Raw genomic sequence first — 27,042 nt, 5'->3', positions numbered from 1 at the left:
AAGGGCGGGACTACACGGGTGGTTACATTCACACATACACACACACACAAAACAAAACGTTGCGGTTTTAGTCCGACCCACTCATTCACGCACCTGCGAAATATTTACCGAGCGGTCAGCCACTACCACCACCACGCTTCGTAATCGATAAATGTCAACCTGCTGTGATTTTATTTGGTTCTGGCGGTAATTTGCAGTTTGTTTTATGGCATGATATAAAATGCGTTGTTCGGATTGGGGGCGTGTCTCCAAGCGCGATCCGTAGGAAACATTCCTTTTCCAGGGATATTTTATTACATAAATTAGTAACGTTGATCCCCTAACCGCCTGTCTCTTGGTAGTGTGAATTAGACCGCATTCACAATATGTGAGTTCGTTATTGTCTCTATCTGTGAGGGTTTTAAGCAGTAGCAGCGCGCTTTCAGTTCTCCTTTCCACTGAAGCTGAACGGGCCCCGTCTCGTCTCATAATATCCTCAAACATGGAGCACGCCGGCTGCGTCAACATCTGCAGTCTCACCAGCACCTTACCGGTGATCCCGTACCGGAAACTAACGGACCTGCACTACATCAGTAAAGGCGGCTTCGGGACCGTGTTCAGGGCGCAGCACAGCGACTGGCGCACCACGGTGGCGATCAAGTGCTTGAAACTGGATTCACCGGTTGGTGAGAGGTGAGTTTTCTTCCTTATTCGCTTAAATGCACGATGATTGCTGGGCTTTTATGCGCTCTGATGGTTTATGTCTGGTATGGCCACAAATGCTGGTTGTTGCAGGTTTTTAGAAAGGTCACTGATCTGAACTATCTTACTATGCACCACTTACGTACATACTAAGTATGCGGTCAAACAGTTTGCTTTAAAAGTAACGTTACTGTATGTTCGGAGACGACGTTTGAATGTATTTTCGGTAGGGATGTGGTGGGCCACGAGCTATTTTGGGACAAACGCTGTCTGTTTTGTGATAATAAGCACCGAGTTACAGCTGAGAAGTTTCTAAGATCATGAAAAACCTGCAAATGTCATGATGTCATTTCCAGACCCGAAAAAGACATGTAAAGAACTGAAAAAATAAATAAATAAATAAAAATGAAAATATTTAAATGAAAACTTAAGGTAATAGTTCACTTAAAGATGTCATCTTTTACTTGTGTATTTGTATTTTATAATTTGTTCATCTGTTGAGCACTAAAGTTGAATTTAAAGGCAATAGCTGTATCATAACGTTTATCTATGTTTTTAGAGATTTAATTTTTCCAGAATCATCCTAAATTGGATAATTAATGTTAAAAGTGGGCCAAATGAGCATCTATGTTGGCTTCTATCACTCAGTGATAGTTTGTTATCATTTTTAACTCATTTAAGACTTTTGTTCATCATCGCAACACATAACATTGTGAAGAAATTGTAAAAGTTATCCATATGAATCCAATTTTATTAACTTTTTTTTAAATGCAAGATTTTTGGGTGACTTTAAGCTGGTTTCATTGAAAATCTGTTAATTTGCGTTTTTGAAAGATGATCAAAAGTCTGTGAGGTGAGAAATGATGCCCAAATTTTCATTTTTTGGTGAACTACCCCTTTAAAACCATATAATTTCACTTTAATCGTTAAATGTTACATTTATAGCTTTAGACAGTTTACAATAACATTGAGGTTAATAAACTCACTTATAGCATTTATAGCTTAGCATGTTTCATTTTCAATGCATTCAGAATACATTTTAATTTTAGTATCATCAGTTAATATGAAAATAGTAATCAGCTTATCAGTATTGTCCAGAAATGCAATATTGTGTATGTTAATATTAAATATAATTTGAATATACTCTTTAGCCTTTAAAAAGGAAACTGAAGCACCATAAAAGTATCTTAATTTATGAACTGTTCCAAGATGTCAAGATTTTAACTGAACGAAGTTCATGGCAGAATGGATAATGCAAGGCATAAATGAACAGTTTGTGTAAATTAATTGGTCAAAAACTGTGGGAAACCTGGCAGTTAATAACTTATACTGCATTTCATGTGGTTGTATGAAAGAGAAACCCATTCATCTTTTTTCAGGGAGAGAAACTGTTTATTGAAGGAAGCTGAGGTGCTTCACAAAGCTCGATTTAACCACATCATCCAGATCTTTGGGGTTTGTAATGAGCCCGAGTTCTTCTGCATTGTGACTGAGTACATGACCAACGGATCACTGGACGAGCTCCTGCATGAGGTATAAATGTACAAACAGCATTCCTTTTACATGACGTACTTCATTTAGTCTGGTAGTGTTAGTGTAATAGTTCACTTTGAGTTTGAGTAAAGCGCAGTTTCACTTTCTGCTTTATGGCATAAAGGTTCTTGAATGTTGACTTCTATCTGTTCTTATTGCGTTACAGAAAGATATGTACCCAGCGGTGGCCTGGCCATTGAGGCTGCGTATTCTTTATGAGATCGCTTTAGGAGTTAACTTCCTTCACAACATGACACCACCCCTTCTGCACCATGACCTTAAAACTCAGAACATCCTGATGGATGGGGAGTACCATGTTAAGGTCTGCTTGAAGATGTCTCCGTACCCCATTTTAATACACTTTCACATGTGTTTGGATGCATTTGTAGATCTAGTTTCCTGGAACTTGCAAATGAAAGCAGTTAATAGTAAATACTCATCCTTTTGAATTATGCCTTAACATGTCATCATTTATATAGATTTGGAAAAAAAAACATAATTGTTCATTATTTTGTCTCTGTGAGGTCTGTAAACCTTTATACTACTTTAAAGGGATAGTTAGCCCCAAAATGAAAGTTCTACCATAATTTACTAACTGTAATGTAAATTCAACCTTACTTTGACTTTGAATTGACTTAATTCTGTGAAACAGGAGATATTTTCAATAATGTACTGGTCACTCTTTAACTTGGGACTGTAGCTCTAAAGCTTCAAAAATTGCATAAATGCACCATAAAAGTATCATGGAAGTGCTGTAATTAAAGTTTTTTAAAGCCATAGAATTGCTTTGCATGGGGAGTTGACTGACATTTGTTTAGTTGTTATTCACTAAAAAGTCTTGACTTGCAGCCTTTAAAACCTATTTCTTCTTTTATTGTAATTGGAAATGGATAATAAAAAAAAAATGCTAGCACAACATTTTGTTTCTGTTGTTTTGCAAAAAGTTAAAAAATAAAAAAACAAGGGTTAGAAATGGTGGTGAATGTAGTACAGTGGTGCCATTTGTGTATCTTGACAGACACCATTGAAAACTTTTGTATTTAATTCAACCTTAAATAAGCATATTTTTTGAAAGTATGTAATATATTTGGTCACACTTCAGTTTGGGGACCAATTCTCTCTATTTAGTGACCATTAACTATGATATTTGCCTCTGTAAACTCTAATTAGCAACTCGATAATAGTGAGAATTGGTTTCTGAACTAAAGTGTTACCTTATATTTTGTGATTTCACATTGGATTTTCTGATCTAATGTGCATCTTATATATCTGTGTTTGTGAATAGATCGCTGATTTTGGCTTATCTAAATGGCGCCAACTCTCGATCACTAAAGGGTCCAGCTCCAAACCTGTAGAAATGGGAGGCACAGTCATCTATATGCCACCTGAGGAGTACGAACCTTCCAAAAACCGCAGAGCTGATGTCAAATATGACATGTACAGGTCAGTTTCTGTAGATTTGATAAAGCTTCCAGTTTTGACCGGATGGGGGAACTTCTTGTTTTGCAAATTATTTCAACTACTTGCTTTTAATGTACTGCTCTCTCTCAGTTCCTGTATTTTCTTGAGGGGGCATCCCGTTAAAACGTTCAGATGTCCTTATTGCGCCATGGCCCGAGTCTAATGCTGACTCAGCAAAATTCCTGTCAGATGAGGGAAAGGTCAGGAAATTAAAAGGGGTCATCAGATGCAGCATGCATTTTTACAGGTTGTTTGAACTGAAATGAGTGTTGGCAGTGTGTGTACACCTAACCAAACTTTAATGATAAAAATCCACCCAGTGTTTTATTTTAATTTTTTCTCGTTAATTTTCCCTTTCTCAAATCGAGCCGATCTCAGATGCCTGTCTTCATGACATCACACAGACAGGCCCCTCCCACAATAGTTTGATTGACAAAAATAAAGCAATTGAGGTGTTTTGTTGTTGGATGTAATAATGAACATAGCAGTCATCACTGACTTCTGACATCTGAGCCGCTCAAGACACAGTGGATACATTTGTTTCTGAAGGGAATGCGCCCTTGATCTACCTAAATGTGTTTATGTTCGCATGAATCATTCATGGTTCCCTTTACCTTCAGAAGAAGAGAATATAAGGTTTTTATATGAATCTCTGCAAATCGCCTTTCCTAATAATGTGCTAATTAGCAAGTTTCTAGATGAATGCGGATAAAGTAAACAGTGCTTCAGAGAGTAGCTTGGAAGAAATGGGTGGGGTCAGCAGACCTCATTAACATTTAAAGCGGCATGCAAGAAAACAGCTTGCTCTGAAAAGAGCTGTTTTTGAGGGGGTAAAAAGGTGTTTTTTAAAGTACCATTGAGAAATTTTAACTAAAGTATGTTACAGACTTTTCATTAAGACCCTAAAGATTCATATCAACTTGGCATCCGATGTCTCCTTTATAAAGTGATTTCCAGGCCTGGAAAAGTCATGAAACATTTTTTCTAGTTATTCTTTCCTCTAAAATATTTTATCATCTAGAAATCTATAAAATCCTTGTCCAAGGCACAAGTGAAAAGTCATTGATTAACAGATGTGCAAACTCTTTGATTGGGAGGGAGGAATATAGCAGGACAGGATATTGGAAATTGTAAAATACTTTACAAATTTTTCAGAACAAAGAGAGAGGCTGGGAAACAGAACATTTTTTTTTTATCAGTTTCTGGGTTTAATCATAGCTCACCAAAACTACCCATTAAAGAGGCCTTTATTTTGTCCTTAACTGCTATGGTCAAAAAAAGGGAAGTGGTTTAGAAACGTCATTTAGAAATGTCAACCTGCCAGCGTCCCTGAGGTTTTGAGATCTTAGTCAGAACAGAAGGCATGTTGAAATTATTACACAGATAGGACAGTGTGTGTTTTATCTCCAAAGGGGGATTGCCAGATGTGGATGCAGCAGTGAAACCGTACTCTCATCTGTTCTGTGCTTCCTTTTTCAGTTACGCCATCATCATGTGGGAAGTGCTTTCAAGACGGATACCGTATGAAGGTAGGGCCCATCATGAATTTGAGAAAAGTGTATGTGTCTACGTGAGTCACATAGTTCACAAGTCTTATGTTACATTCTGAAAAATGTTACACTCCTGATAAAAGTGAACAAAGCATTCTTTTCAATCAGATCTTTTATGTGAATCTAGTGAACTGGTTTAAAAAAACGTTCATGAATCTGAGTATCAGTTCTTGGGTTAACAGTTTGAGTATTTTCTTAATAAAGCACAAATATAGAAATATGTTTACTGTTTGACTGTATGACATTTTTATCAACAGTTACATGAAAAGAATATTTTCAAAGCATTTAAATAAAACATGCTAAAACTTCAGCCAAGATGCGTAGGGTCATTTTAGATTTATTAATGTTTGATACTAATTATATTTGAGTTTTAAATTACTTTTTGAGCTGAATCCATTGAGTTGATTTAAGAGCAGATTCTTCTCTTTGTGTGTTTTAAGACCGCAAAGTAGAGGTCGACCGATTCTCTCTGGTAACTAACTATTAACAAAGATTCCACCACAGTAAACTCCTTTACTGCTTATTTATAACTAGTTAGGTGTTTGTTAAAGGGGTCCTAGTGTGCTCTTTTAGAAAGTCTTGATTTTATTTTGGGGGTGTACTAGAACAGACTCTTATACTAAGTTGTTCGAAAAACACATTATTTTTCTCATATCATATATTATTACATCTCTCTCCCCAGTCTGGAGTGAATGGCTCAAATAGTTCCTGTATCAAACGGAGGCCCGCCTTTTAAAATACTAGATGTGCTGTGATTGGTTAGCCGTCCCAGTGTGTGTTGTGATTGGCAGCACTCTGCGCCTGGTCAGGAAATGTCTTGCCCTTACCACAGCTGCTTGAGAGCTTCAGTGTAAATATTGCGTGAAAAACAAATCAGTTTGAGCGCGATTTAAACCCGGATGATTGTAACCAGTCTAAGTTTATCTGGCTTGGGAAAGCTAGCGTGTCTCCGACATAGTGATAAAACACTCGTTGCCTTCTCTAGTGCAGCTTAACTTAGTCTCCGCCTCAGACATCACTCCCACGGACCGTTGGCTAAACATTGGATGAATATGTGATGAATAAGTGGAAACACGTCAGGAGTGTCGAAGTCGTCATTGGATTGGCTGAATGCTATTGTGAATGAGGAGATGTCGTCAAGACACAGCGCCCCGCACCCAGAGACCGCGTCCCCTCCCCATTTTGGGAGGATACCCGCCAGCACAGTTCATTGTTTACATTGGTAGTAGAGGAGGTTGTCGCACTATTCTAGAATGCCTGGAAAACACTGCTGTGTAAAAAACTGCACCAGTGTCTCACACAATTGTCGTGGAAACCATAGGAACCATTTGTTACAGTTTTTTTGTTTCCCTACATGGAAAAAGCATTTCATTTGAACTGAATGCCATCACTGTTTGATCCAGAGCTGCTGTAAATTACAAACTTTGTTATTTTACTGTTATTATTATTAATCTGCTTTGATACAATCTGGATTGTAAAAAGCACTATATAATTAAAAAGTGACTTGACTTGACAAAAGGTGAAGCAACTTACCTTTGCCAGTACAACGGTGTTTTCACAGTTTGGGGGCTTGTAGATAACCACCCAGCCGCAGCAGAATGTCTCATAACTTTCCAAGGATTTCCTTTTCTTTTGCCGCATTCTTCTCCATTTCTTCTTAATTTCTATATTATATATATATGTATTTATTTATACAATTTCTCATAATTTCTATCCGTATATCCGTTACAATTTGTATCCGTCTCTGTATCGCTCTTACACTGTTGCCCCTGGCAACCGATAGCATATCCTCCCAAAATGGTGGGCGGGCTCAATTCGTCACGTGACAGCACGCTACAGTGACGCATCTCCTCATTCTCAATAGGATTTCTGGGAGACGTGTGTGTTGAGTTTGTTAACGTTCTGTCTGGAAACAAAGATACTGTGGCGCCAAACCTGAGCGCTTATCAGGATCAAATAAATTCTGGATTTTGTGAAATATTTAAAGTTTGCGGCATAAAATCTTTAAAATATGAGTTTTTCACACCGGATCTGTTATTGTTGTGACATTTCCATGCCCCGAAACATGCCGCTGAATAAAACGAACTGTGATTGGTTGTTTGACATGTCAGTCACATGACCTCATGGGCGGGGCTTGGCCAATGAAAGCTGCCATGGACTACAGACCTTCAGCCGTCAGTATTTGTGATATCAAAAATCACGGAAAATTTTCGTTGTAGTCCACATGAGTCGTTCGTTATAGTTTTTGAAAAGTGATTTCTGTTAAATAAAATATCTCCTTTGAAGTGGACTTTGAGCTTTGTAACTTTGCAGATCTTTTTTTATGCTTAAACAGCAATATTACAGACTAACTAAAGTTGAAAAAGCATGATAGGACCCCTTTAAATTTAGGTATGTGGTGGATTAAGGGATCTAGAATATGCTCATGCAGAATAAGGTATTAATATGAGCTTTATAAGTGCTAATAAACAGCCAATGTGCTAGTAACAAGCATGCTAGTAATAAGCAATTAGTTCATTTTGAGAGTTGGTCCCTAAACTAAAGTGTTATGGCAAAGGCTCTCATTTTCATGTAGTTAAGCTTGATGTACTAAAATGACTGAAACTTAAACAAAACTATAATTTTTTTTTAAATGATAATTTAAAAAAACAACAACGTAGAAGTTCAACAAAATTAGTAAAACTTCAACTTAAATTAAAATGAAAACTAAAATATACAAATAAAAACTAATTCAAAACTTTGATAAAGTATACTAGAATTTGAAACTAACACAGCAAGCAGTGCAGTCAGAATCATTGTGTAGCCCTACTCAACACTAAGCACATTTTGCTGTGTCATGTTTTTGATACCAAAAAATGATGACACACATTTCCTCTCATGGACACTTCCTCCTCCATTTCATAAACTGCAGTAGCCCGTCTTTCCAGGCAACATTCCTCAGTTCTCTGATGCTTTCCTCTTGTTCTCTCTGTGAGCAGAGGCCACCAATCCCATGCAGATCATGTTCAGCGTTCTCCGTGGATCGCGACCCGACACGGGCCTGGACAGTCTGTCAGCAGACATCCCCAGCCGAGAGACCCTCATTAACCTCATGACCTGCGGCTGGACCGCCAACCCAGATGAACGGCCCTCCTTTCTCAGTGAGTTTCAGCCCACACCCAAACTTTGACCTTTCCCCTGCTTTTCGCAATCCCTATGAACTGGTTTGCTTCATGCTCACAATCCAATCCAATCCAATTATTTTAAATGTCAAACCACAATTCAGTCATTGGTCTTTACTGGCAATTCTTTTCATCTAATGATAAAATTTGCTGTTACAGACGAGTAGAAATGTTGAGTCATTATAAGTTTTCTCTTATAAAAACCCTGCATCATTTCAGGGCATTGAGGAAATGGCTGTGAATGGACAGAGAGCAGTGAGGTCATCTTCATGTGTCATTCATCTAGAATTAACCAGATAATAAATATTTAATAATTAATCAGTAATTAAAGCAAACTGTGTGAGAGTCTAATATCTAGATTTAGTCTTTGATGACTTTTTGAACATACTCCATTAACAATACACATTTATATTTCATAGTTAGCAGCAGGCTATGTTGAGTATGATCTTTTTTTAATGTGAAAGTAGTTTAAAATAAAAATGTAAACGGCACACAAGTCCACCTGAAATGGTGATTTGGGATACACATCATGTCAGCTCTGATATGGTTAGCAGTTGAGAGGTGCGGTGATGATGTTCTTGTTTTTGTAGGCCAACCCGGAAGTTAGCATCACCGTTGTACCCTTGACAAAAACCCAATATGAGTTTTCCATTGGATTTTGGATTATTGTGGAAAATAAACTGTGTGATGAACAGAAGTTTATAATTCTTACACATGATAATCGTCACAAATGAACACAGCTTTTCTGAATGTTAAAATTAAAATTAAATAAAAAATAACATTTATGCATTTAGCAGACGCTTTTATCCAAAGCTACTTGCACTGCATTCAAGCTACCAATTTTCTCCTAACATGTGTTCCGTGGGATGTTGAAGTCTTAACACAATCAACCAATTGTCTGTGAATAAATTAAATGATTATCACCAAGCTTCTGACAGTTCTTTCAGTTTTTATAAAAAAAAATAAAAAAAAATGTTTTTTTCCCTATTTCCAAGTGATTTATAAACGCTGTGGCTATTGAGTAGATGAGTTTACCTGGTCAGTGTGATGACATTCAGTGTCCCAGAAAACCTCTATAGTCCCATTTAGCTACTTCAAGACAAGTAAATGCTTGACAAGTAAATCACTGATAACTGAGGTGTTTTATTTGTGAACCACTGACCTTATTTCAGGCATTTAACCAAAAACCTATTTAAAAAGTGCATCATCTTGCATCACTGTATTGATTAAATCATAAAGGTGAATATTTGTAAGATAAAAACTTATAAAAAGTAACTTACTAAAAAGATGAAATATCAAATAAATAAATAATAAAGATTTTATTTGTTTAGCTGCTTGTCATGTAACCATTAGGCAACAGTCAGGGAACTGTAAACATGTGAATGTGTATTTTTATGGTGTTATTTTATTGACAAATGTCGAGAGCGCATTGTTGTAGCGCAAAAGCACATTAATATAATCATGTACACACTGCTTTCACCCATAGAGAGTGTGCGCACTTCCCTACAATAATGCGGACTGCAGCTTTGATGAATTATTTTGTAGCTTAATAGCTGCTTTGATTGTCATGTTTGTACAGATTGTCTTATTGAACTGGAGCCCATGATGAGAAGATTTGATGAGATTGATTTCTTGGAAGCAGTGTTGGAAGTCAAACGAAGTAAGGTGAGTCTTTAAGGGTTAGACTGACATTAAAATAGACATTACAATTAATTTAATTGCATCTTCTAGCTCTTAGGTAAGAAAAAAACAAAAATGTTTTATGTATTATAATTTTTCATGCATTCCTTCCCTCAGTATATGAGGCCATCAAGCTGTTGCTCATCGACTCAAAAAATTCAGGAAAAGATTGTGAAGGAACCAAATGTCCCTTGGCCAGTAAGTTACATTTTTTTATTTATATATAAATTCCGGGTTGTTCTGGTTTGTTGATGATTCAGTTTTTAAGTAGAGATAAGAGCAGTCTGGTGATCAGTCTTAATTTGTTCATGTTGCATGACAGGACAACAGTTCAACATCTGGATCAGGATCCTGCTCTTCCCAGGAAGCAGAAATGTCCCATCCGGGCTTCCTTACCATATCAAATCCCTCTCAAGGCAAGGACTCATTTCTTCTAAAAGTGATAGATCACCCCAAAATGAAATTCTTCCATCATTTACTCATGGGAATAAATTGCTGAATGGAAATAAATTCACAATTGGGCTTTTCACACTTGAAATAGTAAACCATGTCATAAAAAGAATCCTGGGTTATTTTGATTATATTTTTCATACTTTAACAGGGTATAACTATTAATCTTGTGTTTTCAAATGCTGATGTTTCAGTCTGTACATTCCTAAATGAAATTCTCTGGGTTAACATTCTTATTGAGAAATTTGAGAAAATTGAGAATTTTACATCATACATTAAAGCTGAATAAATATGACTTCCATTGATATGTGGTTTGTTAGGATAGGACAGTATTTGAAAATGATTTTGACTTAATGTCCTAATGATTTTTGACATAAAAGAAAAATCAATAATTTTGACCCATACAGTGTATTGCCACAAATATACCCATGCTACCTATGACTGGTTTTGTGGTCTCAGTGGCATTGATTGGTTGAATGAACGTACATAAATGATCTAGCATTGCAAATCCTCGTATTATATATTGCTGTATCAGGGCTCGACATTAACGCTTGTCTGGGACAAGTGGATTTTGTGAATTAGCAAGTGAAAGAGAATTTTACTTGCCTGACCGGACAAGTAACCTGATCAAAATTTTAATAACAAACAATAACTAGGGCACCACCAAAACATTGGCGAGAATGGTTCTGATTTTATTACTTTGAGTGTAAACTGTGACTAATAATGGATAATTTATTGACAGTATCAAGGTCACGTCAGTTGAGGCTTTAGTTAAATAAACAAGTTATATTAACTGACTTGCATAATAGAGACATTATGGATAGTTTTTGCTCCATTTCGCTAACAGAAATAGTTCTAAGCAAAGCCACAGCAGAACAGACGCGCATCTCAGAACAACACACAACAGTCTTTCATTACGAAATGATTCATTTTTGAATGAGTCATTGATTCAGTGAGCCATTTATAAAAACGGTTACTTGCTTCATTTATTGAATGAATCAGCCGTTTGAACGAATCAGTTGAGTCAATGATTCACTCATTAAGAGAGTGACTTGTCACCACCTACTGGTGGTTTAATTTCATATTTAATTTAAACAAATAATTTTTTCCTCCTGGACAAGTAACTTTTTTTACTCTGACAAGTGAATGATTGATTTACTTGTCCAAAGGACAAGCTCATGTGAAAGCTTAATGTCAAGCGCTGCGTATGATATTTTCCTGAAAGGACTATAAAGGTCTCTTTTTCACTACAATTCAAGTGTTTTTCATCACCATTTGTCATTTTCCCCCTTAAACGTTGAAACTAATGTTTATATACTGTATTGCACAGTGTTTTCACAAAACATGTGAATATGGGTTGGGTTATAATCAGTGTAGGGTGTAATGCGTTACTGTAATTCAATTATTTATCCACTGATAAAGTAAATTAAAAGATTACTGTTCATTTTTAGGTAATTTAATTAGTTACTTTTAAAGTTCTTGTGTTACATGCTGTGAAAAAATTCTAAGGTTTATAGGTAATTCAAGATCTAGCCAAATTAGCGATTTATTGAGTAACTAAATTACTTTTTTAGACAGAATAATTAGTAATTTAAATACAACATTGATGATGTAATTGTATTTAATTACTTTTTGAAAGTAACTTACCCAACACTGATCATAATGTTGTGACACTACATTGACAATGAAAAAATGTTGGGGTAATGGAATCACATGCACCTAATCTATTCATCTCATTTCCATCTGCCCTTTGGATTCTTTTAACTGGCTTGTTTATTGGTGCTGTTCTACATCAGCAGGTGTGTCAGGTGCTCAGGCTGGTCCACAGGCATCATTAATTTCCCTTCCACTTGATGCTCCAAAGCCTCTTGTGGACCACTGCTCTCGGAACAACCTCAGTCCCGAATACCAGACGGCGCAGCCTGTGTCCGACATCAACATACCTTTTAAACCACGTGCGCCTCAGAGTGAAATTGACCTGGCTCTTGCCATACAACCCCTCACACTGCAGCCACACCCACAAGGTAACTACCCCCCTTAGCCATAAATTGCTATCAGATTTTCTCTTTACTGTCATCTATACACAAAGAATAAACTCCATGAAATTAGTCCCAATGTTGAAAAAATCAATTTTCTAACCGATGAGACCAGATTGTTTATACCCACTGTAGAGTAATATCCTCCAACATGTTCTCTTTGATGAATCCCTTTATCCATTAAGCATGTTTTATTAGATTGTGCTGGTTTTAACTCTTTGAGAGAACTTTTTTTTATTCCGTAAACTCTTTTGAAGAGGTTGACCCAGAATGAAAATTCTGTAATTAATTGCTCGCCCTCATATCGTTCCAAACGCGTAATTCTTTTGATAATCTTTGAAACACAAATAAAGATATTTTTGATCAAATCTGAGAGCTCAGTAGACCGCAAGGATACTATCTCGATCAAGGCACAGAAACATAGTGAGGACATTTATAAAATAGTCCATGTGACATCAGTGGTTTTAACTGTAATTTTACGAAGCTACGAGAATAATTTCTGTTCGCAAAGAAAACCATAATTACATATTTATTTAGCAATTATTTCCCCCAGAGTTGCCATCTTCTCCCATTTTGGAGAGTACCCCAGAATGTAATCGGGGCTGTTTATTACTTTCTACTGAATGTAAACAACGCGAATTACGTTTATTAAAAAAATTATGGTTCGTAAAATAACAGTTGAACCTCTGATGTCACATGGACTATTTTACCGATGTCCTTGCTATGTTTCTGTGCGTTGATCATGAATAGTATCCTATCCAAAAATATATTGTGTTCCAAAGATGAAGGTCTTACGTGTTTAATTAATAACAATAGGGATGCACGATCATGATTTTTCATGGCCGATTCCGATACCGAATTTTTTACAAGCAAACTGGCCGGTACCGATTCCGATTTCAGTTTTTTTTTTTTTTTTTTTTAATCTTTAAGCAGCAAACAAAAAAGAATGAAAGTGTGCATAAACAAGATGTTTATTTGATATTTAATAGGCCGAACTGGCATTTGGCTATTGAAAACAATAACCGTAACCATCTGAAATTAACGGCAGAAACTGCACAGTAAGTAGCCTACATTCAATACAAACATAGATGGTATAGACATCAGCATTTAGCTTTTGTTTTTGAATTGGTTTGAAACCACATAGAACTGGCCTTAAATTAAAAGATTAACTGTCAAAATTAAAGGCAATAACTGCATAGTTCTACAGTCCAAACAACACAATCAACACATTCAATAAGATGTTTCTTAATCAGCATTCAGTATTTTAGTTTTTAAATTTGGTTTTAAATGTAAAATAAAGTCTTTACCAGTGAGACTAAATAAAAGTATGCTATATAAATATTATTCAAAAATGTTAAAATCAAATAATGTTGGTGCGAATAAAACAAAGATGAAAAAGTGTTTCATTCATCCAATTAAAAAAAATAAAATAAAAGGGTAATTATTCACATCTATATTTTTTTTTACTTGAGAAAATAGTTATTTATTTTTCATTGGCTCAAGTTAAAAAAAATATAGATGTGAATGAGTGAATTTTAATTGAATGAATGAAACACTTTTTCAGTGTGCTACAGCAGGTGATTTTAAAATCAAATTCAGTCTATATAATTTTAAGGTAAAATAAAAATAATCATCCTATACAGAACTGACGCTTACTTCTGGCTTTTCAAACATGTATTCAAGTTCTACTCTACAAAAAAAAAAAAATCAGTTTTGTCATGGTTTAGTATGTTTCATTTCTCATCCAACACGCGAGAAGTTGAGCATCCTTCATTGTCTCCGCTTGTGCAGGGAGCGGACAGGTACAGATACACTTGCGCAGCTTCAGTGACCAGGAAAGGAACTCTTATTTTGTGCAGTCGGCAGTTCACTTCCTGCTATCTGTGCCTCAGACATATAGCTCTACACTTCCAGTGCTGATCGGATGCCCGTGTCCTGCGCACAGATTTCGAAATACTTTCACACAAATTACATGATAGTGAATGATTACAATGTAGTATGTGCACGCGGGCGCACTTCTGGAAAAATTGGCAGAAAAAATACCAAACACCGGCCGCTTCCGATTTATGGCCGGTCAACCGGTGCATCCCTCAATAACAGAAATGAAAATTTTGGGTGAACTAACCCATGAAGCCAAATACAGTTTTCTAGTATTTAGCAAAAATAAATTATAAAAACATAATTTAATTCAGCCAAAATCTTTCTTGCAGATTTTGTCACAGCATCGGACACTCAAGGACTGGCGACTCGCTGGATTGCTTCCCGAAGGGAGGAAATCGTGCGGCAGATGACGGAGGCATGTCTCAATCAGAGTTTAGACGCTCTGTTGTCCCGTGAGCTGCTGATGCGCGAGGACTATGAACTGGTCATTAACCAGCCCACGCGTACCGCCAAAGTGCGGAAGCTTCTGGACACTTGCGAGCGGCATAGCGAGGACTTCTGCCGCGTGGTGGTGCGGAAGCTCCAGGACAACAAACAGATGGGCCTGCATCCCTACCCTGACCTCAGCACCACCAGCCCTCCGCCGCCACCTTACACAGCCCCCAGTGCCCCCTTCCTCTCCAACTCTTTCAACATAAGAAACTTCTGACCTTCTCCCAGCTCCCAATCACTGCTCTTGAACCGGAGCTCTGTGAGTCCTTCTTTCAGTTAAGGATGGTTCCTATTCACACGCTCTTACATTTGTTTGTGCTGCTTGGCCAAAACTTTGTGTGCCTGGACAAGTGCTTTTGCCCCAGTGGTTAAGGTGTTGGTGCCTAGTACACATTTTTTATGGTATCAACTTGAACATATCGTACAAGGCCGACTTTGGTGAAATAATCACTAGGCTTGTGTTGGACGTAATGCCAAAATCCTTGATGAAAGGAACGAAAATTTAAGCAGTACGGCAGTTTGACCTTGTCACGTTTAAACCTTTATTCCAGCCATCAAAAGAATCTGGTTGCTGCTACTTGGAAAGCAGCAGATCCTGCACTTTTTTCATGCCAGGGAACTTGGTAAAATAGAAGACTTGAGGCAAAGTTATGAGTGAAAACAAACCTTCCTGTAATGCCAAGTAACGTCCATATTACTGCACAGTTACATGTCTGAACTTGATGAAAATTCATGTGAATCGTTGGTTTCGTTCTTCCTCGCTTCCCACAGTGGCTGTTCATTGTTTCGCTTTGTGTTGAATGTGGTGTTAGGGTTGGTGGACAGATGCAGACCTTAGTCAGGGTAGATACAGTTAAGGCTTTGATGGGTTGAAAGTTTCATTGTATTCAGTGGGCTCAGTCAACAAATATTTCTTGAGAATTAGACATTATCTTGAACATTACTTTTTGAACAGGTGGTATGTTGCATACTGTGTATCATGGCCCTTTTTCATTTGTATCTCTTCTAAATAAGAAATTTGAAATAAAGTCCATTGGCACACCAGTGGTTTAATGGTTGGGCCATGCAGAGATAGTTAATCCCAAAACACCCTCATGTCTTTTCAAACCTATTTGACTTTCTTTTGAAGAATGTTTTATCAGTGGGGTCCAGTGTCCATTTGATTTGGACCCCGTTGACTTATTGTACAAAAACAGAACGAGGAAACAACAAAGTGGCAAAAGGTTAGCTTTGACATGTTTGGATTTTTGTGGTCTTTTGACAAATTTGTAAAATTATTATTATTATTTGCCGAACTGGCAGTGACCGACTCAACAAATCAAGCTCTTTGCTTGACAGTTTTTTCCATTGAGCCAATCAGATGTCATTCTTTCCTTGCTGACTACTGTAGCATCCTCTTCATAAGCAATATTACACAACACATTTGATGAAGCAGAATCAATTCAGGCTGAATAGGGTAGCACAGTGGGGTCTATAATGATGGAGTTTACACAAACTGGCTGAAGCCAACTTTACTTCCAAGCCTTTTCTTTTATGTTTTTGTTGTTCTCAAATGGCCACTGAACAAAAAAGATAAAGGCAACTGTGACTTTTTAGCAAAAAATTCTGACTTTTTCCTTGCAATTTGTGAGTTTACATCTTTCGATTCTGACCTTTTTCTCTCAGAATTGTGAGAGATAATCTCAAAATTGCAAGTTACAAAGTCAGAATTGTGAGAACTCACAGTTGAGGCTTTTTTCTTAGAATTGCATGATTTTAAACTCACAATTACAAGGTCAGAAAAAGTCAGAATTGTCAGAAACTTAGTTTATATGCCACAATTGTGAGAACATATCAGTCTTTTTTCGGTTGCACTTTATTTTACAGTACGTGTACTTACGGTGTATTTATTTAAAAAAGTTCTGGTAATACATGGGGTAGGGTTAGGTTTAGGGGTAGGTTTAGGGTTAGTACCTAGTTATTACATAGTTATTGTAATTACTAAAATAAGTAAACATGTACATGGGGAACAGGACTGTAAAATAAAGTGCTACCCTTTTTTCCTCTCAAAATTAGGACTTTAATAACTTGCAATATCTCACAATTCTCAGAAGAAAGTCGTCATTGCGAGTTTGTCATGCAATCCTGAGAAAAAAAGTTAGAATTGTGAGATAAAACAGTTAAATGTGGCCCAGGGTTGTTCACACTTCAGCTTAGATAAGTGTCTTGGATAAGTTATTTCTTAGTAAGTTTTGTGCCATCTACAGTATGTAGCCTAGTTTGCACTGGTTATCATTGACTCCAGATGTAGCAGCAGACAGAGGATAGTTTACAGCACTTTTAATACATAAAAGCATGAGGCAACTGTATTGAATATAATGATGTTTACATCACATCTGGATAGATTTTAAGAAATGCTACTAGCAAGACACTTTTATCAAGGAACAAATAGCGTTTACACCGTCACCCATTTAGACCAGCAGTTTTTTGCCATGTTGTTCGAAGTTTTGATTTCCAATGTTAATTATGCTTCCTATGTTTTAAGTTTGAAGTTCTTTAGAAACGAAACCAAAGGGAATGCCTCAAGCTAGCACTGAAAATATCGGCTCTACTGATCTTTAAGCAGAACACAAACAGGAATTCATAATGCTGAATTATATATGTGCTGATGCTTTGATCTTTTTTGCTTGACGGATGAGCCAGTCATGTACTTGATTAAATGAAACATTTGAGAAGTGTTTTGCTATGTTTTCTCTTTTGTGTGTGTGTGTTTTCTGGCATTGAATTCCTGAGACGGTGGGTATTGCATGTGTCTGTGCTATAGACTTCCCGTCTGTACAAACAGACATTGTTTTAGAGGCCTTATATCATTAAAGAGGTGATGTATTTTGCTTAGATTGATTACGTGAGTCCCCTGAAATTGATTGTTTTATGTTTCCTTCTCTAAATCAGTCATGCTGTAGTTTTGGTTTTAATTTCGGTGCATGTCGGAAACCCGTCTTGCTGTTAGTGTTTGATGTTATTGACTGGTTATCAATGCAAGAACCTGATTTTTAGTTATTATTTAAATATTTTGAGCAGAAAGGCACAGCCTTTTTATTACAGATTTTTATGTTGGCTGTCCAGGGTTCGGGACCATTTACAATATAAAGAGTATTTGTGGTCTGTTATAGTTTTGTATTTATTTTTAGAGTTTCTTGGTGATCATTTACATGCATCGTAAGTGGTTTGTAACATTATGTATATAGTTTTGAAAATATCACTTGCTTTAGATTATTCAGAGGCTGAATATACTTTAGCACTCATCTCAGCAATATATCAGACAAATACTGAATTGCCAAATTGGCTTGTTAGGTCTGGATGCAGAAAATGTTGCATTTTTGTTCATATCACATTTTAATTGACTACAGTTGATATAAATGTTCTTTTTTTTGTATTGCCTTGAAGCTCTTAGACGTAAGATCTAAATGGCTTGTAATCTAATATAAAATGAAAATAATGTAGAGCACATGTAGCAGTGTACAAGTAGCATACATCTGTGCTCTGGTACTGTGTGAGGAACTTCCACAAATCTGGTCAACTTTGAAGTGTTATTAAAATGTGTAGAATTTCCTGAATGTGTGGGGTTTCTTGTTTTTGTGTTGCCTGAAAGTACATTCTGAACTCTTCTATTCCTGCACTGTTTATATGAGAGTTGATACTAGTGTGACCTTGAATGGGTACTTGCAATAATTAAAGTTTTCTCTGAACTTGGCCGATTTAAAGTCAGGATATGGTGTCACACCACAGGACATGGTTTTCAGAGGCAAAATGTATCAAGTTCCTTTGCTTTCAGAAATGTATGGTTGAAAAATGATTGCCATTTACTAATATAGACACTAATACAATTATGCCAAAGGTATTTATTACATTTTTATGCTTTACTTTTTCATTTATAAAAGTTGTAATTTGTTGAACCATGCTTGAGACTGTCACATCATAGGACAGTTTTGAGATTTGGCTATTAGATTTTAAAAAATCTAATAACACCGCAGCTTTTATAACAATAGGTCCATGTAGGACAAAGAAATGTTTAACCATTTACTGCATTTTAAATAACCACTATTAATTCTATTCCTTTTTATCTTGTGGGACAGAGACACGTCAACAACCCATATGTATATGTATATGTATACACTCACCTAAAGGATTATTAGGAACACCTGTTCAATTTCTCATTAATGCAATTATCTAATCAACCAATCACATGGCAGTTGCTTCAATGTATTTATGGGTGTGGTCCTGGTCAAGACAATCTTCTGAACTCCAAACTGAATGTCAGAATGGGAAAGAAAGGTGATTTAAGCGATTTTGAGCGTGGCATGGTTGTTGGTGCCAGACGGGCTGGTCTGAGTATTTCACAATCTGCTCAGTTACTGGGATTTTCACACACAACCATTTCTAGGGTTTACAAAGAATGGTGTGAAAAGGGAAAAACATCCAGTATGCAGCAGTCCTGAGGGTGAAAATGTCTTGTTGATGCTAGAGGTCAGAGGAGAATGGGACGACTGATTTAAGCTGATAGAAGAGCAACTTTGACTGAAATAACCAATCGTTACAACGGAGGTATGCAGCAAAGCATTTGTGAAGCCACAACACGCACAACTTTGAGGCGGAAGACCCCACCGGGTACCACTCATCTCCACTACAAATAGGAAAAAGAGGCTACAATTTGCACGAGCTCACCAAAATTGGACAGTTGAAGACTGGAAGTCTCGATTTCTGTTGAGACATTCAGATGGTAGAGTCAGAATTTGGCGTAAACAGAATGAGAACATGGATCCATCATGCCTTGTTACCACTGTGCAGGCTGGTGGTGGTGGTGTAATGGTGTGGGGGATGTTTTCTTGGCACACTTTAAGCCCCTTAGTGCCAGTTGGTCATTGTTTAAATGCCACGGCCTACCTGAGCATTGTTTCTGACCATGTCCATGCCTTTATGACCACCATGTACCCATCCTCTGATGGAATAGTGCACCATGTCACAAAGCTCGAATCATTTCAAATTGGTTTCTTGAACATGACAATGAGTTCACTGTACTAAAATTGCCCCCACAGTCACCAGATCTCAACCCAGTAGAGCATCTTTGGGATGTGGTGGAACAGGAGCTTCGTGCCCTGGATGTGCATCCCACAAATCTCCATCAACTGATGCTATGCTATCAATATGGGCCAACATTTCTAAAGAATGCTTTCAGCACCTTGTTGAATCAATGCCACGTAGAATTAAGCCAGTTCTGAAGGTTTATGCATTGCTGAACATTCATTTGGACAACATTAAAGGCGATTCTCTAAGTATTTTGATTTTTTTTTCAGGTTCTCAAATAGTTATATATCCTAACAATCCATACATCAATGGAAAGATTATCTATTCAGCTTTCAGATGATGTATATATCACAATTTAGAAAAATTGACACAAGACTAGTTTTGTGCTCCAGGGTCACATATACAGTGTATAGTATATGGGTGTATGCAGCCCATAGCAGTGAAGGCAGCTCTGCCTCCTCCTCTTATCTTCAGGTTTCCCTCATTTCCTTTTGTAAAACATTTCTTGGTAGTTTTGTAAACCGCTTTAAAGCAAAACTCTTCAGAACATAGAGGCTGATTTCCTTAGCAAACACCTTTAATAATTGGCAAACAGGCTGTCTTTAAACAGATCAGATGACCAAGGCAAGCTTTACTTCAACAGGGTTTTGCTGAGCTACATTTGCCATCAATAGGAAGGGACAGGCTTTCTCTGTTTCTCTCTATCTGTGTACAGACCTCTTAAAATAGACCGGGCAACTCAAGAAGTCATTTTGCCTCCGGTGGAAAAACACATCAGGGTCTGCGGTCTGGGATTGTGACACACCGTTATACTCTTGACAGTCTAGCTTTCTTCATACTGACCAGGATCACGGTCACTCTGGAAATTTGCATAACTCTACTCTTCCTCTCCATGATACATTTTCTTCTTTTTTTCTTCACAGCATTCCTTCTGACATGATTAAAGGTAAAGTACAGTTTGATTTTGGCATGATATTTAAATAGATCAAATACGACCCCAAACTAGTGGCCCTACAGTAAGGGCATTGCTTGTTTAGGAAATATGTATATTTGAAAGTGATTTCTATTATTGGTGTCATTATTAATTAAAAATAAAATTAACTTTTAAGCTGTTTTTAATTGAATGGTTTCCCAAACTCATTTGTAAAAGTGCTTAAGACAACATTAAATACTTCAAAAAATATTTATTAATCTTAGTTCAATTTAAATTTATGGTAACACTTTAGGGAGCAATTCTCACTATTAACTAGTTGTTTATTTGCATGCATATTACTAGCATACTGACTGTTAATTAGTATTTAAAGCACATATCAGTGCCTTTTTCTCTATGACCCCAGATCTAAACTTAACAACTATCTTACTATACATTTATAAGCAGCAGATTTGGAGTTTAATGAGGAAAAGTCCTAATTTAATAGCTAATGCATTAACAATGAGCAATACATTTGTTGCATTATGTCTTAATAATTGTTTGTTTGTGTGTATATTACAATTGTTAATTATTATGATAAATAGAAAAACGTAATTTTAATAATGTATTATTTAATGTTAAAATTAAAAAGTATGATAAATAAATAAATGCAACAGAAATATTTTTTTACTATCAGTTTATGTTGATTAATGTAGTCAGCTAATATTAACAAACGGACACTTACTGTAAAGTGTCACCAATAAATGTTATATAATATCTAATGCCAATCACAAATTTGTTTCATTCTACAATATGCTAGATCACTAGACAAAATAGTTTGGTTGTTCTGGAAGCCGCTTTGGTACAGAAGTAAAAATGTCAATCATTTTGCGTTCGGCAAATGAGTCAGAAACAAACCAGATATCTGGGATGTTAATGCCAAACTAAAACACAAAAACAATGCTCATCATCAACATTGATTAACGAGTTTTCCCAGTGATTACAGCTGTAATAACTGTTGACCTCTTGTTCCGTTAGCATTTCTGTGTCGCCCAAGGGTGTGCTGATATACAGCGCCTCCAACGTCCTTGGAATATATTTTCCGTCTTTGGCTCACTGTGTTATGCAGAACTTGGAACCACTATCACAAAGTCTGGCGCTAGTTATGTATACATCCTGGAGGCCTTCGGGGGTGTCCTTGCTTTCATTCTCCTGTGGACGTCCATCTTGCTGGTCATCTCGCTGACGTCTGCCAGCTGTCTGGTGGAAGCTCTCATCCTGTCAGCCTCCGTACGATGCTGTGAGACAGATAGCAGCAGCTTGTCTCCGAGTCCTCGGTGTGAGAGAGATTGTGAATGCTCCCTCTGTAAAGTCTTGTCTGCTTTCTCTTTAAAGTATTCCAAAGACCTTCTTAATCTGTCATCAACCACCTCTGAAACAACTTTCCTTTTCAGTTGATTGTTTCATGTGAGATCCTGTCCCCCTTTCACCCCAAAGCCATTGTGTTACCTCAGACAACTATATGTGTCCAATTTAGTGCTTGATTAGAAAGACAAAAAAGTATTATTTTCTTCATAAATCATTAAAAAATGTGTTTGTTATTTAAAGTAGCCTACATATATTACCAAAGCATACTTTTAACTTTGTGTTTTCAAATAGTTTAGCTAATTAGCTTAGCGTAGCATTTACTCTTTAAGAAAAAGTCTTATGACTAATGGATACTTCACCCATAAATGTCCATTTATCTTTCTTTATTCTGTTAAATGCTATATACTGTATATATATTTTTTATTATTTTTTTTAGAAATGTTTCCGTGTTTACAATACTTCAATGAACTCCAATGTTGTTTGGTTCCCAGCGTTCTTTAAAATATGATCTTGTTACAGAATAATGAAATTTAGAAATTGCATTATTTATGTAGATTTTATTTTAGTGATTTTATTTACTTTTAAATTTTTAGTGTGTGTGAGTGAAATAGTTTTCCGCTGTCTTTTTTTTACTTAACTAACACAGACACACACAGTATACCCTTTTGTCTGAAATAGCATTGGCCACCAATGTACTTCCCTAATGTGATGTGAAAAAACTAAACTGGAGTGTGAAAAGTCATGCCAGAATGAACCAATACCCCTGTAAAGACCTGTGGTCGTTCAGCCAAAAAGGGAAATTGTTTCAGTAGTGAAATGAGAAGATCGTGAAGACCAACATTTACTTTCATTTAGAATACTGTGCACTTATAAACAGTCAAATACTAATAAATAGGCCCTTCTTTACACACAAAATGTTTTTCTTCAGTGTGTTTCTTTCTAGAACTTGAGTGTAGCATTGCACAGATATGACTCCTGCTGTAGTGTAGAGCTGTTGTTTTGTGCTTCTGTTTTGCACACACTTCCTCACAGCATCTAGTTCCACATGAGACATCACATGACCCAGATGAAATGTGCTTTTCATCACGTTTGAATAGTAAAGAACTTTAGGCATCCAACATGCGTCACAGTTCTCTGCATGATTAAGCAAGGGAATCTATGTGTCAAGAAAGATGAGAAACAAACAAGCACGATTAACCTGTCTCTCAGTAGCGCATACGGAGTACATATTTCAGCAGATCCCAGTTAAGGTAGTATCTATTACCTTAACTCTTCTGCACGATTTGTTGTGACACCTTGATAACCAGTTTAGTCGCACACAAATCTTTTTTTTCCTGTGACTCTGGTATTTCGGTGAAAAATCAATGACACAACCCTTACTAAAAAGTGATGATACAGCATTGGTTTTAGATAATATGAATGATTACCATGTTCATGCATTATTATATTTACAAGGAACTGCAAGGTGCATTAAAAAATACTATGGTATCCCTATGACATGTCCAAAAACCCGTGAACTTTTTTTTGTTGGTGAGTGACTCATGTTGTCTAAGCCTGAGTGTGTACACTCATTTGTAATGGTTTTTGTTAAAGGCCTATGTAAATTTCTTTCAGTTCGTGTAAAAAATGTATTTTGCGAGCAAAAACAACGTGAAAGCAGAACAAGGATGATGAATGTGGCACTTTTCTCCGATTTGCCCAGTTTTCACTTTTGCGCACGAGACTGAGGAGGTGTTTCTGTTTCTCTTTCCTTCTCAGCAGCTGTGGCATTCACACAGTTTCCAGTCAGAGCTAAATGTGTTCTCAGAAGGAAGGGACATGATCCACCCGTGCATGAGGACAAATTATAACAACACACACAATTCACATGCTAACTGAGATGGGACCTGGCACTTTACAAGAATAGGGGACAAAAAATAAATACATTAGCAATTGTTTATTTTCGGCAAATATCAATGCTTATTGCTTAACCTTGAGAAAATGTTAAATGTCAGCCTCAGATCAAACTGCATATTAAATGAGCTGATTTATTTAAATTTATTTATTTGTTTATCTTTTGTAGAAAAAATGAAAAAGTTCTAGTTAATTTTATTAATTATTAATTAATCCTGAAACACAATGCAATGTGTAATTATAATAATGGGGGAACACCCTTGGGAAAAGTGTTAAAAGAATAATTTGGCCCCTTTTTTTATGGGCTTTTCTCAGAGTGTAAAATAAAATGTAAAAAAAGGACCAAGTGTTGTTTGTAGCTGTACATAAATGTATATTTTCTATCAAATTAAATAAAAAATAAAATAATGTTAATGGTTGAGCTTTGTGTAAATTTGTGTTACTAAGAAAAGATTCCTTATTGTCATAATTTTAAAAATCCTTATTTTGTAAATCATTCTGTTGTATAAAATGTGGGACAAAGCTGATTTCTTAACACTATAAATTAAATACTGTTTAATCAGTAAAATAACTGTCAGTAATATAGTGTTGAATTATTTAAATTGTTGCAAATGTGACTTTGGACCACAAAACCGGTCTTAAATCGCTGGGATATATTTTTAGCGATAGCCAAAAAACAAAAACACTGTATATGTGTCAAAATTATAGATTTTTCTTTTTTTTTTTTTTTTTGCAAAATATCATTAGGATATTAAGTAAAGATGATGTTCCATTGAAATTTGGGGACCCTCAGATTCCAGATTTTCAAATAGTTTTATCTCGGCAAAATATTGTCCTAACAAACCAACATCAAAGGTAAGCTTATTTATTAAGTTTCGGATTATGTTTAAATCTCAATTTCGAGAAATTGACACTTATGACTGGTTTTGTGGTCCTGTAATCATGGACAGTACCTGCTCTGTTTTCTGAGAAAATAAAAGCAAAACAAAAAAAACAACCTCTTATGTAATATTTCGTGAGTCATCTTTGGACTTAAGTGTTAATGTTAAATGTTCTGATTCGCGCGCAGCTGATTTCATAATGCATTTCATGTGTTCCACCTTATTTCTCTTCCCTCAGGTATTCTGATCGTCATTAACAGTGCTTATGTGAAGTGGGACACTTTGGTTCAAGATATTTTCATGTCTCTGCTCCTCGTCATCACAGTGGGCATCATGAAGATAATTAACGGGAAAAGTAGTTTCTCTAGGATACTGATGGGGTGGATTTATTAGAGTAAATAAGAGAAATTGACAAGAACTAGGAAGTAGGTTTTGAGTCTTTGAGTCTGTATGTTTTTTTTAACCTGATCTCAATGATGTTTTACAAATTGTAGACATTTTAAAATAAATATATGTGTATTAAAAAGGGAAGAGTAGTATTTAATGGCCTCTAAAACACACAGAATAGGCCCTACAAACTGCTTTGTAAAATATATTTTATGTATGTTCTTGGACTGCATTTACAGCAGCAGAATTATTTTGAAAAGCAATTGATTAAGACTTTTGAAAAGCTCCTTCACTACTGGTGATGTCATATTATCGTTTTGTTTTTAAATACTAAAATTCACTTAGATAACAAAAATAGTCACAATTTAGTTTCACACGTTGCTTTCAAGCCTTTTTGTTGCCTTGAAAATTAATCTAGATTTCTGGTAACACTTTATTTTGATGGTCCCTGAACATTCTGCTTACAGTAAGTAATCTTGCATCTACATGTCTGCTAACTTTCCAAACAGATATTCTACTGACTTTAATGGGGCACTCCACCCCAAAATGAAAATTGCCATTAATCACTTTACCCCCACGTTGTTCCAAACCCATAAAAGCTTTGTTCGCCTTTGGAACACAATTTAAGTAAATAAATTCACTGAAAACCACGGCTTTTTGGGGTTTATTGCTTTATTAGTAGACATAGGTGCAAAGGTACAATCAAAATAAAGTGAAACCATATTTCTACTGCTGTATATTTAAAGGTGCACTCAGTAATTTTTGTTCATGTTGCACCAACCAATATGGCAACTGACTCTGATTTGATATGTAGTCACATAGTGAAATGTCAGCATAATTTTGCAAAGAAAGCAGGTTTATGTTGTTCAGCCAACATGAACCTGGGCAAATTATATGTGAGAAACTCCAGAGAGAGCAGATTACTATTGGAATGACTGGATTTCATCCACAAACTTTCACAAAGCAATGGTAAATGTGACTGTTTTGACATTTATGCTGACACCTAGTGGTGTGGATGTCGCATAGCCTAAAGCCATTGTTTTTGCTTACTGGTGCCAATTTTGCAAAACTGGATTTGTGGGTGTTTGCAGGGCGTGATGGGTCTGATCTTCCTGTGTGTGGAGGATGTGTTCCAACTTATTAACTACTTCAGCTTCAGTGCCTGACAGACACAGGCCGGTCAAGGTAACCGGATCCATGCAGTGGTCCAGCATTCACATCTGATTATTAAAAGTATGTGTTATTCTGTGAGTTTGTAGATTCTGCAGTTTTCAGTCTTTTTCTCCATGAGCTCACATTGCTCTTTCCCTTCATCTACTCCCTGTGCAGTGTGTTCCTCATCATCGTTCCTCTTTACAGCGACACCATTAACTCTCTCATAGGAATCGCGCATCTGGAGTGCTGGTTTATTATCTATGTGTATACCTGCCCAAAGAGAAACAACCAAAATGGTTTGGTAAACTGAATGGTGAGGATAATCGTATTTTACATTTATTGATATGAACGGATCACCAAATTCCTGATGTCAGACAATAAATGCATTTAACTCACACTAAGTTTGAGGAGGAAGTGTCTTAAATTTTTTATTTTTTATTATTATTATTATTGTTATTT

At 36.3% G+C, this 27,042-nt stretch overlaps 1 protein-coding gene across 2 annotated transcripts; it reads left to right on the top strand.

The window, feature by feature from the left end:
• Positions 1-20: 20 nt before the first annotated feature.
• Positions 21-15,508, top strand: LOC113046020 (receptor-interacting serine/threonine-protein kinase 2-like). 2 transcript variants are annotated; one of them, XM_026206844.1, is made up of 11 exons: positions 21-672; positions 2,061-2,214; positions 2,381-2,536; positions 3,500-3,657; positions 5,155-5,204; positions 8,204-8,365; positions 9,966-10,051; positions 10,184-10,264; positions 10,389-10,482; positions 12,316-12,540; positions 14,763-15,508. In XM_026206844.1, the coding sequence occupies exons 1-11, from the start codon at positions 482-484 to the stop codon at positions 15,140-15,142; spliced, it is 1,737 nt and encodes a 578-aa protein (XP_026062629.1). In that variant the 5' UTR covers positions 21-481; the 3' UTR covers positions 15,143-15,508. The 2 variants fall into 2 exon arrangements, with proteins under 2 accessions (XP_026062629.1, XP_026062628.1); XM_026206843.1 differs by having other exon boundaries at positions 12,313-12,540.
• Positions 15,509-27,042: the final 11,534 nt, after the last annotated feature.

This window comes from Carassius auratus, chromosome 27 (assembly GCF_003368295.1).
Source record: "Carassius auratus strain Wakin chromosome 27, ASM336829v1, whole genome shotgun sequence".
NCBI classification, from domain to species: domain Eukaryota; kingdom Metazoa; phylum Chordata; class Actinopteri; order Cypriniformes; family Cyprinidae; genus Carassius; species Carassius auratus.
The sequence above is the reverse complement of the archived record's forward strand: the minus strand, read 5'-3'. Positions and strand labels throughout refer to the sequence as shown.

Excerpts from the sequence above, each read along its gene's own strand:
- LOC113046020 (XM_026206843.1), top strand. The coding sequence starts at position 482 with ATGGAGCACGCCGGCTGCGTCAACATCTGCAGTCTCACCAGCACCTTA. Across the intron at positions 10,265-10,388 it reads AACCAAATGTCCCTTGGCCA|GACAACAGTTCAACATCTGG; the intron begins GTAAGTTACATT and ends GTTGCATGACAG. Across the intron at positions 10,483-12,312 it reads CATATCAAATCCCTCTCAAG|CAGGTGTGTCAGGTGCTCAG; the intron begins GCAAGGACTCAT and ends GTTCTACATCAG.